The sequence below is a fragment of the Gadus morhua genome, chromosome 10 (assembly GCF_902167405.1).
Source record: "Gadus morhua chromosome 10, gadMor3.0, whole genome shotgun sequence".
Classification (NCBI taxonomy): Eukaryota; Metazoa; Chordata; class Actinopteri; order Gadiformes; family Gadidae; genus Gadus; species Gadus morhua.
The window spans coordinates 9,145,642-9,164,483 of record NC_044057.1 but is presented as its reverse complement, the minus strand read 5'-3'; the positions used below and the strand labels follow the sequence as shown (position 1 = coordinate 9,164,483).

General features: G+C 47.2%; 1 protein-coding gene across 4 annotated transcripts in view; it reads left to right on the top strand.

Annotated features, from left to right (window-relative positions):
• The window catches only part of LOC115552399 (uncharacterized), a 100,332-nt gene that overhangs the window by 15,724 nt on the left and 65,766 nt on the right, over positions 1–18,842 (top strand). For all 4 annotated transcript variants that reach the window (XM_030368464.1, XM_030368463.1, XM_030368461.1 and 1 more), the window contains exons 2-6: positions 1,627–1,663; positions 2,020–2,129; positions 2,749–2,938; positions 6,681–6,739; positions 6,933–6,990. In XM_030368464.1, coding sequence (XP_030224324.1) covers positions 1,654–1,663; positions 2,020–2,129; positions 2,749–2,938; positions 6,681–6,739; positions 6,933–6,990 — 427 coding nt within the window. In that variant the 5' untranslated portion in view covers positions 1,627–1,653. The remainder of the gene's footprint in view (positions 1–1,626; positions 1,664–2,019; positions 2,130–2,748; positions 2,939–6,680; positions 6,740–6,932; positions 6,991–18,842) is intronic.

The window sequence follows — 18,842 nt, the reverse complement described above, 5'->3', positions numbered from 1 at the left end:
ATGGTTGCAGAACCATCAGAATAACTCTCAACCAGCATAATTAATGTAATTTTGGCTAAAAAAGTTGCATAGTGGGCCTTTAAGGTGGTCATACCGTACATACCATGTACATTGACATTGAACACAAGAAATGGAAGAAATTCCACTATGCCCATGTACTTTCACCATACATAACTTATATAAAAAATAAAAGGGCCTGCAGGAAAATATAAATACAGTACGCAAAAAATTTACTTCGACGGAATGTTTCTGATCGTGCTTCAGCTTCAGATGCCTTCAAGAGGGGTCTCTGGTCGTAATCAGTCGCAAGTCCGTCCCTGACCAATCAGCATTCATTAGAATGCTAGCGTGTATGGCCAACAACGGCCCAAACTGTAAGAAATCGAAAGGACATAAGTACTCATTCATTTGACTTTTGAACTATAATCTATATTGAACTTGCGGAATCTACAATAAAATTTGCGATATTTCAACGACAAGCAGGTGTAAGAGGCATAATTAGCCGTCTAGCCCCATAGACTCCCATTCAATCTGGACTCGCCCGCGATCACCCCCAGTGGATGTCTAATGGAACTGCAACCAAGATCGGTACAATGGGGCGTATAGGGAGTGCCCAGGCTCTTCGTAGACGGGCTCTGGTACAGTACAGACCATAGATATATATATTAACTAGATGCCTCATGGTGGCGCCTAGAACGTCACCATTGGCGGCCATCTTACCACAGTAAGCTGCTCACCCATAACATTGTGTTGGTAGTGGTACATGTACTTTTTAAATAACCATAACTTGCTCAATTTTCCACCGATTTACAAACGGTTTGTTTTATTACAAACGTTATTAACGTGGTTATGATATTGTACCTATTTTAGAACATTATTCTATTTTTCATTATTCTATCAAAAGTATGCAGTGTCATAACTACATCTCTGACTCTTACAGTGGTGACGTTCGACTCCATTGGCCAGCAGCGCGGACGAGGCATCTAGTTAATATCTATATCTATGGTACAGACACCCCCCTCCTCATCGCCCTCAGAGTGTGGGGGGGGGGGGGGGGGGGGGGGGAGAAGGATATCAGGCCAGGAGGTGAACACAGCTGGACTGCTCAGACAGGAGGCAATAAAATATTTGGTTCACATTATTTCATTAATTACCATCAAAACGGAACAATGGTTGGTTGGTTTAGTGTCACCATCTGCCCTCTGAACCAAGTGTCTAGTGTCACCATCTGCCCTCTGAACCAAGTGTCTAGTGTCACCATCTGCCCTCTGAACTAAGTGTCTATAGTGTGACCATCTGCCCTCTGAACCAAGTGTCTAGTGTCACTATCTGCCCTCTGAACCAAGTGTCTAGTGTCACCATCAGCCCTCTGAACCAAGTGTCTAGTGTCAACATCTGCCCTCTGAACCAAGTGTCTAGTGTCACCATCTGCGCTCTGAACCAAGTGTCTAGTGTCACTATCTGCCCTCTGAACCGGTTAGGGTAAGGTTTAGGGTAAGGGTTAGGGTTAGCGTTGGCCCTCTGAAACGGTTAGGGTTAGGGTCTGTGTGTCGCCTCACAGTCGAACCCAGAGGAGACCTGTTAACTGTTTGTTTTTATTTTCATTAGTATTTTTTTTTTTCACAGGATCATCTAAGGAGCAACAAAAGCATCATGGACCCAGGTATTTAGATATTTAGCTCATTGTACTTTTGTGTCCCAGTTTAAGAGCCAATGTAGGTTAATGCCTCCTAAAATGATTGAATAATTGTAGCGGCTTTGTCCATGTGAATGTATTTGTCCAGTATTCATCTAATGAACGCCTTCTAATACAATGCTTAAAATTAAATGTAAGAAAATTGGAAAATAAAAAATAGATAACAATTAACTAGATAACAAAACATCCAGTACATGCAGTCTGTAAGCATGTGACCTCTCTGTTTACGGGTGGTGTAAGCATGTGAGCTCTTTGTGTACGGCAGTGTAAGCATGTGAGCTCTTTGTTTACGGCAGTGTAAGCATGTGAGCTCTTTGTTTCAGGTGTCTGGCGTCCGGAGTCCTTGTGGGCCCCAGGCCCCGCCCCCTCCTTGCTGGCGGCCAAAGGGTTCCGTAAAGTTCAGCCTAACTTGAGCAGGAGGCCGGCCGCACAGGTGAGCAAACACGGCCCATCATCTGGAGAACACGAGTATATCTCAGAGACAGGGCAACGGCTAGATTGAACATTATTATCAATGCTTTAATTAGGATATCCATTGTTGGACTGGCGGTATAAAGGTACTGCGTTTGAAGAGCCGACCTGTAAGCCTTCTTGAAGATTCTTGGTCCATATCCCCACACTAATGGCCTGTATCTGAATTCACTGTAGCTTGCTTTAGCATAAAGGATCTGCAAAGGACTCACGTACAACACAAGAACACACACACTTATTGTATTCAGTTTTATATCAAAGCCTATTGTTTGATTGATTTGTATAAGGGACATTTAATATATTTGGTTTGCAAAGGACAGGGGAAAACCACATACAGTTGTTATTTGTACTTTCAGTGTAACAGGTTATGTTCAAATCAATATTATCACAAAACAAAATATATATCTCTCATATATTTACTAATTCGCACAATCCTCTCTTTGTCTCTGTCTCTCTCTGTCTGTCACTCTCTCTCTCTCTCTCTTTCTCCCTGTCTGTCTCTCTCTGTCTGTCTCTCTGTCTCTCGCTCTCCCTCTGTCTATCTCTGTCCCGCTCTCTCCACTTACGCTTCCTCTTTAAAGGGGAATGCCAGCCAGTCCTCTCTCCCTCCGTTGTCCCCCCCTCCACCTCTCCGACCCTTCACCTCTTCTCCTGGAGGTCAACATCGAGGTCTCCCCGTCTCCCCCTCCTTCCCTCCTCCCACTACGCCCTCCAGCCCTCCCTCCTCCACCTCGGCATTTGGCTTGGAGCTCAGGCACAGTCGGAGTGCAGGTGGGTTGCTCACTGCACACACACACACACACACACACACACACACACACACACACACACACACACACACACACACACACACGCGCGCGCGCGCAAATGAAGCCTTGACTGAGGTAGGCCCACAGCGTCATAACTCGCCTCATTGGACCGACTGCAACATGCTGGATTCATGTGGACGGGAATCAATCCACGACTACAAGGACGCCCAGTGGGAGGAAAACGGAGGAACACAGGCCAGAGTGACATCTGTCTGTTAGACGTCCATAGGCTCTGACTCCCCACTGGGCCCAGGACTAGGTCCAGTCCTGGGCTCAGCAATGCTGTCAAAACGCTTCAGTGTGCCCACCCAGCGTGTTCAGCAAATCCTTTCCAACATCACTTCACTGAAACACGCTAAGCACACGGCCTGCCAGTAGGTCATATATACATATATATATATGCCCCATATATATATAAACTTAACACAAAAAGTAAGAAAATTTGTGTTTGGTTTGGTATTTCTCTGTGGTAACAATGCTTTATGGCAATAAATCTTATACTGTTGGAAAGCCTCTATAGTTCCCTTTGAAATGGTGCCCCATTTGTAAGGAACATGCACTTGTGGGATGAGCAGCAGAGCTGAGTATGTGGGTTGCACCCATGAAAACTTTGCCAAATCTTCTCTGCTAATGCCAAACTGCGAAACAAGACATATTGGCAATTTAACAAATTATTCATTTCAAAAACAGGAGCCTCAGTAGCGTGTAGAAGAACCATACACAGCCACAACAGCCTGGCACCTCCTCCTTATGCTGGTCTGGACTCATCACTGAACATAACGTTCCTCCACATATTCAGGTTCCAGTGCACATGTTGCCGACACCAGCGCAAACGAGCCTGACGGTGAAGGGCAGTCATGGCAGGACTCCTGGCAGCCCTATGAGAGTGGAGATTGGCTGCGTGTAGTCGGTTCCGGATGGTCTGGGCAGAGAGCCGTCAGCCATATCGTCCTACAAACCTTGACTGCAAATCTGTAGAAGACAGCCTACGGCACCTAAGTGCTGAAAGGGTGATGAAATGGTCCTCTTTGAGTGTCATCTTCTTAGGACGCCTACTTCACGGCCTGTGTTTGACATCCCCCGTTATATGGAACTTGGCCTTCGGTTTGGAGAGGGTACTAGGGCTCACTCCAAATAGTGCCGTAACTTGGTTTTGCGGAACACCAGCTTGAAGTTGCCCTATCGCAAAGGGCCCTATCCAGATCAGTCAAACGCGGGATTCCGATTCTTTGACCAGACACTTACTGATTGTAGCTGTACTTACAGTAGTAGGGCCCATGTTCACAGGTGCTGCCAATCAGGTGCGGATTGGCAGCATCTGGGGGTACCAGAAGCTCAAAACAAGTGTCAATAGCAACAGCAAATTAAACAGTTTGGCAATGGCAGAAAAGATTTGGCAAATTTTTCATGGGCGCAACCCATATACTCAGCGCTGCTGCTCATTCCACAAATGCATGTTCCTTACAAATGGGGCACCATTTGTAAGGGAACTAAACAGGCTTTCCAACGGTATTAGATTTATTGCAAAAAGCATTGTTACCACAGAGAAATAATCTACCAAAAACAAATTTCCTTACTTTTTGTGCTAAGTTTATATATATATATATATATATATATATATATATATATATATATATATATATATATAAATGGCCCATATATATATGCCCCATATATATATATGGGCACATATACCCAGAGGTGGGGGTAAGTCACTCATGTGCAAGTCTCAAGCAAGTCCCAAGTCACTGTGGTGAGAATCAAGCAAGTCACAATTCAAGTCATTGCTCAGGTCAAGCAAGTCACAAGTCAAGTCATGCAAAAATCTGATTAATTAACCCAGTTTCCACATTTAAAAATCGGTAAAGAGAGTGGTTCATAAGTTGAGTTTTATTTCAACATTAACAATGACAATGTCTTAACAATAAAAATAACTCAAACTATTCAAAACATTCCAAAACCATTATGTAAATAGTTTGAAAATGTTTTTATGATCCTCCAACCTATGAACAGAATCAAATAGAACCTCTAGGTGGCTGTATACGAGAACAGTTCAAGTCAATCACTCAATCTCCCTACATGTTGTAGAATATTATTTGCAACACATTGCATCAGACATGAAAAAAAAGAATATTTCAAAAGTAATATCACATACTCATACTGTAGGAAGGGGAAATAGTAATACACAAGCCTGAAAGCTGGTAGCAATCTTGCTGCCTCCTCGCAACGTACATCGACTTACAATGCATTGCATTTGCAAAAAAAAATATTTGACAGTACTTTGTCACTGAGTTCTGAATGATGGGGTCACATTATCACCCCACCATGGCTGAACACATGTTCAACGGGTGCACTTGATGCAGGGACTGCCATAACTCTTACCTCCACCTTGAACAAAGAGGGGAGGGTGCGCCTGTTCATGGCCCAAAACTGAAGGCAGCTCTGTCCATCACAAATGTCCAGGTAGTGGTTCAACTGAATTTGGGGACTGGAACTTGAACCCTCTTCATTTTTTTGCGGTATGCTGAGAACAGCCCAGTCTGACGCTCTGGCTCTGACGGTGTAATTTTTCTTGAAAATTACTTGAAATCCTTATCATAACCCACTTACAGCCAATGAGTTAGAAGTAGACTACTGACATGAAAATTAAACAAGTTAATCATCTGTGGAACGGGCAGGGCTCGAAAAACTCCAGCCAATGATTTTCAGAACCACCGAGTGGCATTGGACAGTAAGTGCGTCAATCAAATGGTCGTACTGCACACCCCCTCCCCCGCTCCCCGCGAGTGTCCCCTTCGTGCGCGTGCATGTACTCAAAGCTTGTGACCCAGAACAAGCTTCTGTTTGTTATCCTGCGGTAGCTACTGGAGCTAGCTAATCCACATTTGGACCTAGCACTAGAATACAACCGTAAACTCCAACCTAGCTAGCCTGCCTGGCTCACTCTCGCGCATCTGTGTTCGCGCTCGTGTGTGATTGCGCGTCCATGTACTTGGAATGGGTGGAGTCAGAGTCAGCGTTGAAGGAGAGGGGGTAGGTCCATTTGAGTTGTGTATTTTCAAAATCTGCTGGCGTATCGCAAATCACATATCCAACCTTTAATCTAACTTTAAAAAAATCATTTCGAGTCATCCGTCTCAAGTCTAAGTCAAGTCTCAAGTCATGAAGACCAAGTCAAAGTCAAGTCGAGTCTTTTAACTTAGTCAAGCAAGTCTCAAGTCCTCAAATTTGCGACTCGAGTCTGACTCGAGTCAAGTCATGTGACTCGGGTCCCCATGTCTGCATATACCTGACGTCTGTACCTGGTCTGCATTTCGATGGGGAGGATAATATAAACCCCCAGGTTGAGGCGCTGCTTTTCAAGCCTTTTAATCTGTCAGAATGGTGTGTCACTAAAGCAGACAGCAGGATTAAATTAAAGTAAACTGGTCTGGAGAGCTGCCGTCTATGTTGGTGCGTGTGTGTTGTGTGTGTAACCCACAACACACACACATGTCGTGAGGGGAACGTGAGTCTGGGATCTCACTGCAGCTGATGAATTATTATTATGGTTGATTTGCTAGTAGGACTCTTTTATTCAATAAAGACTTTTGTATTAATCAATTTAATTATTTAATTTATTAAGTATATATAGTAAGAATTTCAATGCTTATTGTACAAAAAAATCTTACCGGTCAATTAACGTCAACCGTCTGTTCCACTAGATCACATCAGCAGCGACCAGAGAAGCTGCAGCCCCTTGGATCAGACCTCCACCAGAACGGTGAGTACTAGATGAACTGGATGGAGCTACTCAATGCATTGCAAACGTGATCTACAAAAGGTCCAGAGTATTGTTGACTTGTGGCTGTTTGAGCCACACAGATAACTGTGGGCCCCCAGGGGCCAGGCTGCATCTTCCTCCAAGTGATTCCCTTGTCCCTCTCATCAGTTTTGTGTTGTCTTGTGTTTTTCAGAGAGGAAGGGACTGGTATCGTAATATGTACAACAAGATTCATGTGGTCCAAAAAGCAGGTGAGTGAGTCACGTGGGCCTCCTGTAGACTCCTCAGGGAGATGGTCACAACACTCTGGCTGCTTGCCCTTTGTGTCTCTGAGGGCCCTACACTGAATCTGGTCATCATATGAATCAGAGGCACCATACGGTTTACATTACAACAGTCTGGCATCTCCACCTCTGATGTAATAAAAATACGTGTGTATTTTTATATTCTACATTCAGGAATTAGGCTCAGCTTGTGGCAGGTTCACCTTTCACACATGCAGTCTTTCCCTGAAATGTCCCAGAAGAGTTATTTTTCCGTCTTTTTCCATAAGAAGCTGTCACGTAGAACAATCTGACCAATCTCAAGACGACGCTGAGGGCCTATATCGAATCGGTGAATTAACGAGCAAATGTTTTTCGGGTGAACCGACACTTTATAGAGCTTCTTTTTTGCAAACGAGGTCCTTTCTTTCTGGACAGATTCGGAAATACAGGCGCTCCTCTTAGCCCCGTTTACACGAAGGGAAAACGCAGATATTTCCACGCGGTTTGGCCTCTCATCTACACGAAAACGCAGTTTTTGTCACAGAAAACGATCATTTCTAAAAACTCCGGCTGAAGAAATACACTCCTCGATGTCAGAGTTTTGATTTAATGACAATGATGAAGAAGTCCTGCAGCAATCACACACAATAACAATGTAAGCTACAAACGTAATAACAACAGTAATTCCTACATGCACATAAATGCATACACACATAAGCATCTCAAGTATCTTACAATAACAATTGTATTGATCAGGAAAGACTCACATGAATCATGCCAGCAGCTCAACATGCTATGCAACGGGAACGTCTGCAATGCTAGCGAACACAACAAGGTAGACCGCCAACTCAGCCGGTCAGCGGTCTGCAACACAACACTATCCCCTAGTGGCCGGAGGTAAACTCTGCATCCCCCCCAGTCCGGAAAGCTATGAGCGGGAATAGGTTAACGGACTCAGTCCTGTATCCAACAGCCCGTCTCAGGCTCTTAGCGTCTGGGTGGCCTCCTCGCGCTGTCCAAGATGGGGCGACTGCGACGCCGGAAGCGACGCATCTGGGTCGACGCCCGTAGGAACGGGGACATCCCGGGCCCCGAGACCAGAGGATGCCTCACCAGGGGGCTCCGGCGGGGAGGTGTCCAAAGCCGCGTCACGGGGTCCGTCTGCTGCCTGAGGAACGACACCCCGGGGCATCACTAGCCCAGGGTGGAAAGGCAGGGGCTGGCGGTCCAAGGTCGCGGGCGGCGTCAACGGGGCAGCTGGCTGCTGTCGGGCGTAGGGGGTGGCTGGAGTGTAGCTGTGAAGGAATCGCCGGTTGCGCAAAGTCAGGCGCCCCGACCCGTCAACCCTAACCCAATACTGATCGTGACCCAGTGACTCCACCACGACCCCTGACCGATCCCACTTGTGTGGACTCGGGCCCTGCTGATTCTGGAGGAATACTGTCTCACCAAGTACCAATGGGCGGAGCGGCCGCAAGTGAGCCCTCAAAGACTCAGTGGTGCGGGACATCCGGGTCCGAAGGGCGTCCTCCTTCGCGGCCCATGCCTGGCGCCAGAGCGGTCGGATATGAGGGTTCGAGAACTTTTCTAGCCTGTTGACGAAAGAAAAAGAGTCTCGAAGGGGACGACCAAATATAATCTGCGCCGGTGAGAGGTTGCAGTCGGGATCAGGTGTGTTGCGCAACTGCAACATGGCACGCAAAAAACGATCTTGATCAAGACCGCCAGTTGGGCCAGTGTTGGACACCAGAAGACGCTTAGCAGTCTTCACCGCAACTTCCGCCCTCCCATTCGACTGTGGAAAACCAACCGAGGACACACAATGTCTGACGTGCCATAATCAGAGGAAGTCCTCTGTATGGCTAGCTTTGAACTCTGGACCACCATCGCTCGAAAGTTCCTCCGGCACGCCAAAGGTGGCAAAGAACGTGCGTAGGTGGCGAACCAAGCCAGCCGAGCCTCCCAGATCAGTGCCTGCTGTGGAGCAGAGGACCTCCACCCAGCCCGAGAGTCGATCACTGACAACCAGGTAGTGGCGGCCTCCATAATCAAAGAAGTCAGCAAACACCGCCTCAAACGGGGTGGATGGCGGTGAGGATGGTAAGGGGGGCGTGGATGCCTGTGACGGAGCATTGCGGTTACAGTCTGAACATCCATACCTGGTGGCTCGGATGTCCCTCGAAATCCCGGGCCAGAAGACTATGGCACAGGCGTGCTGCTCCATCGCAGAAGCTCCTTGGTGGGCGGCATGGAGGTGCCGAAGGACTCCCTCACGGAGGGACGGTGGAACCACGACACGGTCGTGATATAGGAGGACGCCATCCTGCGCGTAGATTGACCCACAGACTGGTGACAGACTCGCTAGGGCAGGGTCATTAACATCAACCCTACCCTCATGCTCGATCAGGGACAGGAGGTGGCCGAGGCACGCATCAGCTGCCGTCTCTCGTGTGAGAAGGGACCATGAGATGGCTCCTAGTTCATGGGCATCGTCGCGGATGGAAGCCATAAGTGCGGATTCTTCAGTGTCAGGTACGCTAGGCGATCCCAATGAGAGGCCGTTCGCGGAGCCCGAGAGGGAAGGATGCCTCGAAGTCGCATCAGCAGCATGGTTGCTCTTGCCAGGTAGGTACACAATGTCAAAGCGCCATGGGAGGGTACGCTGCTTGAGTCTGAACAGGCGTGAGTTTGTTATCTCATCTAGTGTGCGGTCGCCGAAGATCTTCACAAGGGGCTTGTGGTCGGTGACCACGACGAGGTTGTCACATCCTTGCGTGAAGTATCACGTCTGCTCCAGGCCCCAGGCCACGGCCAGAGTCTCTCCTTCGATGGCCGCATAGCGTTGCTCCACCGAGGATAGGAACCGCGAACCGGCGAGGGTGATCCTCCATCCTCCTGGGCAACAGTCAGGTATGCCCGAAGTGCAGCTACAATGTTGTTGGAGCAGGAAGTAGCCAATGCCACGCCTGGACCAGTCAGGGCGGAGGCAGGTGCGCCTCCGCATGTCGTAGATCTCCACGCCCTCACGGATGGCCCCAATTATTGCCTGTTTGGATGTTTGGAAGGCTTCCTCCAATTCAGGGGACCATGAGAATTTGCAGCGTGGGCTGAGGAACGGCTTGAATAGTGCCATAGTGTCGCGCAACTGGGCGTAGTTCGCCACCTGGTTGACTAGGCCAAACCAGCTTCTAATATCCGTCGTGGAGTCCGGGGTGGGGAAGTCCCGGATGGCGTCCAAGTACTTCGGTAGCGGCTCTATGGTGGCTTCTGACACCCTGAACCCAGCAAAGTCTACGCACCTCTCTGCAAATTGAAACTTATCTGGGTTCAACACAATGCCCGACCGGCCGACACGTGTCAGGAAGTCGATGGTCCTCCACCAGTGATGCTCCAGGTCAGTGTCATAGTGGATAGTGTCATCCACACAACGTTCCTTGCGCTCGAAGTCCGAGAGGATGGCGTCAAAACGACGGTTGTAGCCGTCCCCAGATGACAGGTAACCTTGCGGCGCCCTGATGTAGCGCCAGCGGCCAAAGGGCGTCACAAAGGTGGTCAGACGACGGTCCGACACACGCAGGGGCACACTATGGTAGCCGTTCCAGGCATCCGTGACGGTTTTCCAGGTGTCCCCCGGGATGCGACGTGCAAGGTGGAATGGGGATTCAGTGGCGAAGGTTTCACGTTGGCAGAACTTGTTAAGAGGTGAAAGGTCCACGGTCCTGCGGGGGGAGCCGTCGTGCTTCCTTGTGACTACCATACGATGGCACCATGTCACTGGCTCACCGTATGGCACACGTTCAATGACTCCCAGGGCTTCGTCCCGAAGGAGGTCGTCGTAGACTTTCTGCGGCCAGTGCAAAGGCACATTAGCCGCGGTGCGGCATGCCTTCAGCGTGGCTGCTGGGTCCACGTGCATTTCGATAGGGGGCCCCTCCATGCAAGGCAAAGCCTGATGAGGGCAAGTGTTGAATGTGGATGAGGTGTATCTCTCTAGTAGCCAATCTTTCATCCGACCATTGTTCTCCGGTGAGCAGGGGAACGGTAACGCCTGAGGCCGTGGGGCAGGGGCTGTACGCTTGGGGCATGAGCACTGAGCGTCCTGGGGATTACCCTGGTCTGTGCAGCCACTGTCGGCAGACCTCGTAGCATTCACAAACAAGGGCTTGATTGGTATGTCACGTGCGCCAGGGCCATGCTCGTCTCTGGGTCCTCCACTGTTACCTGATGGGAAGTCCGCAGGGAAGAGGCAGAGGTTAAGCAGTGACTCGTAGGAGAGGTACATCGCTCGAACTGAGCTGCTCACGTACACCATCGAGCGGCAGGACGTAACACCACTGTCGCTGGGGGCTGTTGAGAGCCTAGCGAAGAATGCTCCCTCAATGGCTATGGGGGAGCGGTTGGCAGCTGACAGGCTAAGATTGACAGGACGCAGGTCATCACGCGAGAATCCGCAGGCGAGGATCTCCTCAAGAGACCACAGATCAAATTGTGCGCCAGTGTCTGCGATCGCGGATATGCCCACCTCATTGTCCGAGCCTCGGTGGTTGATGCTGCCCCGCGGCCCGACTGACCTGTCGACCGAGATGGTGATTAAGACTCGGGGGTGGTCTCTTAGCTTGGCCCGCCTCCATTCCCCCCTGGAGAAAATGTGGTGCCCGAGCCTGATGGGTGTGGGACCACCGATAGTGCTGTGTGTCATCCGAGTGCGGCGACGGCCCCCGCAGCGTCGGCCAGGGCGTGCTTTGAGTTGAACCGATGAAATCTGGGAGATCGGCACCGATTCCATGGCAGCCTGCTGACCGTCGTTTGATGGCTGTTGACGCCTCTTCTGTCGGCGGGCCCTATAGCAACCGATACAAATCTGGTGAGGCTTCGTATTCCAACCGCGTGATCCCTCCGTGAAGATCTTAAAGGTGCTTTTACAGCCCAGGCACGAGGCTTGCCTAGCCCTGTCTGTTGGGGCTGGGGTTGGGACGGGGCCCGTCTGTTGATCTTGTACCTATGGCAACAAACGGAGAGGACGCTGGCGCTGTCTGTTCGCCGCTTCTCCAAAACAATTTTTGGGCCAATTTTATTTTAAAAAGTGATTTTTTTGTGGACATATAATTAGGGCTGCAACAACGAATCGATAGAATCGATAAAAATCGATTACTGAAAGCGTTGGCAACGAATTTGGTCATCGATTCGTTGTGTCGCGCGATGAATACGTCACTCGTAGGCGCGGCACTGTTTACAGCCTGCCGCCGACAGGTTGGTTCATTCATGCACGCCCACAGCAAGCTTTGGCTGAATCTGAATACTCATCCTTGACTGAAATATAGTATGCATTTTGTAGTACGCCACAAATATAGCGCGTCCGAATTAGGGATGGGCATAATTAATCGATGCTCGATAATCGATCGTTAAGAAATGCGTCGATCAATTTATATTGTTATCGATCAAAAGGACGTTGTGTTGCATACTGTGAGTCTTGAAGCATTTAATAGAATATCACTATGTGGGAGAAATACCACCCTGCCGACTGGTGGAAAGTGAATGGAAGAAGGTTCCTGTCAAAGTTAGCGCGACAATACCTCTGCATCCCCGCAACTTCGGTCCCGTCAGAGCGGGTGTTTTCTGCTGCTGGACTGACAGTTACAAGGCTGCGTTCGCGTCTGACCCGCGAGCATGTTAACATGCTTATATTCCTAAACAAAAATATGTAGGCTGGAGTTATGCTATGGACAGTAGGGACAGTCACCACCGTATGTGAGTCGCTCTTTTTTTTCTTAATGTGTTGTCTCTCGCTCCGCTTTTCTTTCGGCTTGGTGCCTCTTGGAGTCGTTACATTTTGCCAAAACTGTGATATTTTAGCAACAAGTTCAGCCTTATATATGTTCAATAAGGTATTGCTTTTAGATAGACTAGTTCATGCAATTGTTTGTAAATGGGTGGCTCATCTTTTTGTTGCGAGCCTTTTCCGCGCGCCGGCTGCAGCCTATAGGCATTATGTCGGCCTTTTTTCCCCCGTTTTTTCAAAACAGTTATACCGTTTAATGCCCACTTTTAGCCTACTGCCTTTGTTTGATTATTGTTGTCCGATAAGTTGGCTACTTATTGTAATTGGAATAGGCTACAGATTTAGTCTTGTTGAATCGTTTCCAAACCTTTAAGAGCGCCTGTAGGCGCATTGTTCGGACTTTACGAGCGCCGCATAGGCCTATAACCTATAATGCCTGTATTTATTATTTTAAAACTGTTAAACAGTTGTAGGTCTTCAAGTTAACTGTATTGTATTAATGTTGGCCCATACATTATTGTTGGAATAAAGATTGAATTGATAAAAACATGCTGCATTTTCTACCAACGGGAATTTCAATATAGCCTAGAAAAAAGTTAATGATTAATCGATAATTGATCGATAACTCTAGCGATGCTCGATCAAGGAAATTTCTTCAAATGCCCATCCCTAGTCCGAATGCTCAGTACGCATTGTGTAGTACGGAAAACGTTTCCGAATGCGTACTACCGCCACAGTAAACAACGGAGTTCACTACGCTATCCCACAATGCAACCGGAGTCTAGTAACGAACGAAGAAGAGATGGCTGACCCGACACCAACAGAAAGACGTCGTAGAATGCGGCGAAAAGAGACATTAAAAAGAGTAAAATAGTAAAGTAAGTAATTAAGTAAAAAGAGACATTTTTAATTTAATAGCAACGATGACAAGACGGAAAACAGGTTACTTATCAAGGTAATTTTGCCGGCATCTGAGGAGAGATACGTCATCTCCTAACTTCCGGTGGAGTTTCGGCGATGTTCGGAAGCATTTGGAGGCGTACGCATAGCTGTCAGCTGTAGACCGTACTACACTCACACTGTCAAGTGTACCTAGACCTATATAAAAGTCTGTATCCCTCTAGTCCAACCGAAAACTGTCAGCTGCTGCTGCTGCTGCAGACGGTGTGCAGACGGGCTCGGAGTTCAAAGCAGCGGTAGCAATCACACAACCGGACGGTGTAGAAAGTCCCGTCAGTTAAAAATAGTAATCCAGTTTTTAAATCCATGTTAAAATCGGCAGGACAGCTAGTTAGCTTAAAAAAAAAAAGTCGCAAACAGTGTCAAATATGATCTGTTCAGATCGGCTCAGTATTATGATTGATGCGTTCAAATGCAAAAAAAAAAAAAAAAATTAGATTTTGGCGAAAACCTGTTTTCCCGGCAATATAAAATAGATAGTAAAGATGGAATTATGACCTGTTTAACGTCCTATCCTGAACTATGATCTTATCTTATCAGCAATTAAAGCAAAAATACAAGTAATATTTCAAGGAGTCTTGAAAATGGTAACGATCTCCTGTCATCTCAGTGAAATTAAGATGATTTAATTTATTTTTAACCGTTATTATTTACCGGTTAAAGATCTTATCGGTTGACCGGTTAACCATGGACTTCCCTTGTACACTGTATATATATATATATATATATATATATATATATATAAATAAATGTATATCAAACATTGCCTGTTTTTTTTTTGTATTATCCCAGCTATGTTTTCTTATTTTTTTGTCATTTAACATTACTTTTAATAGTTGCGGGACATTGGAGCAATAACCTGGTGTTTTTACACTTCAGTCTGCACTGTGTATTTGAAGTAATGTTCCGTTTTTGAATAAAGATGCGGCAATTCATTCATTATTTTTTTTATCCGATTCATCGATTAATCGATAAAATAATCGACCGATTAATCGATTATTAAAATAATCGTTAGTTGCAGCCCTAATATATATATATATATATATATATATATATATATATATATATATATATATATATATATATAAATATAAATAAATGTATATCAAACATTGCCTGTTTTTTTTTTGTATTATCCCAGCTATGTTTTCTTATTTTTTTGTCATTTAACATTACTTTTAATAGTTGTGGGACATTGGAGCAATAACCTGGTGTTTTTACACTTCAGTCTGCACTGTGTATTTGAAGTAATGTTCCGTTTTTGAATAAAGATGCGGCAATTCATTAATTATTTTTTTTATCAGATTCATCGATTAATCGATAAAATAATCTACCGATTAATCGATTATTAAAATAATCGTTAGTTGCAGCCCTACATATAATCTCTACTTGGTTCCCTGCAAGCTACATCAGCGACGAAAAGCAAGCAAGCTTATGGACTGTCTTTAGTTGTTCCAGTGTTATTGTTATTGTTATTGTGAAGAGCCGTGTAGCTCACTTGCTATTTTGGCGTCCCTAGCAACGGCTAAAAACAACGGTTAAAAACAAGTAGCCGATGTGACATTTTCCTGGTCACTGCTGGCGTTTTGTTTTTGGTGATCCTGGTGAGGAATATGCCCTGGTCAACCTGCTAAGCTGTCTCTACTGTCTCGTGGATTTTCTGCACTGCCTCCCAGCTCTTCCTCAGATGCTTCGGGTCCGTACCTAGCTGCTAACAGGCTAACATCACTCTGGTTGGTTCGATGTTGACGTACTTCGCCCCACAGCTGCTGAAGTACAACAATCGCTCCATCCCACCCTGTATTTCCACCATTAAGCAGCTAGGACTATTGCGTAGACCTCGATATATCCACAGAGGCTCAGGGAGAAACTTTATTTATGGTCAGCCTGCCGGCTTCATCACATCTATCAGGTCCGCTGAGACGGCTGAGGGCAAAAGACACAACATCGCGAGATCCCCGAAATCCCGGCTGGATAGATTTCATGGAGTGGATTCCAACCTGCGCGGAGTGGATTTTAAGGCTCTGCGACCTGTACAGAGAATAACCCCACAGTCACTGGTCAAATTTGAACTTTTCAACACTCAATCCTTAAATAATAAATCCAGCTTGATTGAAGAGCATATCAGGGAAAAAGGACTTGACTTCATGTGTCTAACAGAAACCTGGCACCAGCCAGAGGTTTACTCTGCCCTAAACGAAGCCTGTCCCCCAGGCTACAGTTACTTGGAGGCAGCCCGCAGAACTGGACGCGGTGGTGGCCTAGCTGTCATCCACAAACAGGACCTGGAGTTGTCCCCCATGGTGCTGCCTACAACTTCCTCCTGTGAATGTCTTGCATTCACATGCAAGCCCCCCCATCCCATGACTGTTCTACTCATATACAGGCCCCCAAAACCCAACTCTGCTTTCATCCCGGAAATGTCTGATCTCCTCACAACACTCTGTACTACCTCTGCCAATACCATCATTCTGGGTGATTTAAATATTCATGTTGACACCCCCTCATGCCAGCCCGCTGCTGATTTTCTTCAGCTGCTAGACTCCCTCAACCTACAACAACATGTTGATGACCCCACACACTCCAGAGGACACACAATTGACCTGGTCATCTCAAACTCCGCCCCCATCAGCAACCTACAGGTCTATGATCTTGGCGTCTCGGATCACAGAGTTGTGTCAATGGAGCTCCCTTTTCCTTCCTCCCACACCAAACCAAAGCGGCAGAACCACTTCATATATCAACATGGATGCCCTGGCCCTGGACCTTCAACATCTCTCCTCTGGCTCAACTGACTCCCTCTCTGTTGCTGACTCAGTGGACTTATACAACCAGTCCCTGAGCAGTCTCCTGGATCTCCACGCCCCCTTAACACCGAGGTCAGTCTCCTTCTCGCGCTCCGCACCCTGGTACACCAGTGAACTACGTACAATGAAGGCGGCTGGGCGTGTCCTTGAGCGGCGACTCAAGGCCTCTGGTCTGACCGTTTACAAACAGGCATACAGGGAACACAGGAGGGCATATGCTGAAGCCCTGAATAATGCACGGTCCAGGTTCTATTCCACAATAATCAACAATAGCCCTGGTAACTCCAAACAGCTCTTTTCAACTATCAATCACCTTCTCAAACCCCCTTTACCATCCCAATCTGATGTCACCACGGAGAGGTGCAACATGCACATCAACTTTTTTTTTCAATATTCTCCTTCACCGCCTGCAATACACCATTGGACTATCAGGAAATGTAAAGAACTGGTTCACCTCGTACCTCACTGACAGAACTGAGCACGTTGCCCTGGGCAAAGCAAAATCACCCACCAACAACGTCACCTGCGGAGGTTGTATCGTGAACCTACAGCCTTCAGTGGGGGTTTCATTCCGTCTGCGCACGGCACCTTCTCAACAATAATCAATAATCTCCCTCCCACTCAGGGTGAAAATGGTAGGTCTTAGCTCGTTTCCCCTCAGCCATGCCAACGTTTAGGAGTGCGTAACTACTGTTGACGGCTTTCAACTGCTGTTGACAGCGCATGCGCTACCACGCGTATATGTCCCGCGCAAATTTTATTTTATTAAAAAAAAAATAATAATAATAATTCTTCTTCACCCCTCGCGGTCGACTTGGGATCTGTCGGCGGTTTACTGGTAGACCGCGATCGACTGGTTGGGCACCCCTGCCCTAGACTATGGAACGCCCTCCCTGACCACCTGAGGGCTCCACAGACTACAGCTCTTTTTAAACGGAACCTCAAAACCTATCTCTTTAAAAGGGCATTTAGCTAAACTTTCTTTGAGGTTCCCCCTTTTAATAGTTTTTTTTTTTTTTTTTTTTCTGAAGCACTTTGAGATTCTTGAATATAAAGTGCATTATGGAATGACGACATGGCTGATAGAGTGGACGACGGGAGAGCATTGCGGGCCATTTCCTTGTTTTCAACGATTGCAATCACATCGTTCACTGGTTTTGTCAGAATGTCAGGTATCCCCAGTGTCTCGCGGCGTATGTCTGAGTCATAAATCCCGTTGATCAGAACATCACGGATGATGTGGTCGGTATAGTCCACATCCTTGCCACACTCGCATACCGCAACGTAGGCGCATGTCTCCCCATTCCCTCGCACCCTGGCGGTGAAGGCACGGAATGCTTCATCACGCTCCTGGTGCAACTGAAGCAGCTCGGTGCGCAGGACACATGTGGCAAGCGGAATGACAGCTAGTGAACGCATGGCAGCGATCAGATCCACCAGGGGTCCGGTGTTGGGATTGGCCTTCAACATGCTATCTCCAAGTTCAGGCCCAGCGCACTGAAATAACTGGAAAGGGGCGTGGGCAGCCCCGACGCCTGAGCCGGTGCGAAAGACGTCCCAGCGACGGATGAAAACGTTCCATTCCTCTATCGTCACGCCAACATCGACCTTCGGCCGATCAAGTTTCGGACCATGCGGAGTTGGGATCTGGGCCAGCGGGCAGTGGCGAACTTAGCCCTTTGGGGGCTCCAGGCGAACAGTCATTTGGGGGCCCCTGCATCTACCGGTCTCAGTACCTTATATCACATAATGAGATACTCCATACAAGGGATGAACAAAAGTCACTATCCTTCTTTCATGCAAATGTTAATTATCTATTTACAAATTGAGAATAACATACAAAACAATAAGATTAGTTATGTTGACACATTACACTGACTGTTAACCATAAGTCCTCATTTACCTGAGGGTTTCCAGTAGCTCACAGCAGCTATCTGCTGTGAGCTACTGGAAACCACTACTGGAAACCCACTGATAGCTGCGTCCAGCTATCACTATATTTCCTGTGCTCTTCAGACCTTTCATGGTTGATTAGATGCATTGCAAGGTTATTCTAGTCTAACCAAGACCTGTTCACCCTCTCACCATTTTTCATTACTATGTAATAGTATGCTTTTGTGAATCTGCGGCCCTTGGGCCAGAGTGCTGGGTCATCCACAAGAATATGTGTGCACCTGCCCAAGACACAGCAGCTTGGGCCAGAGTGCTGGGTCATCCACAGGAATGTGTCTCGCAGTCATTGTTATCGTTATTGTCATAAATTTCAATAACCAAAGTGGAAGAAGGAGAGT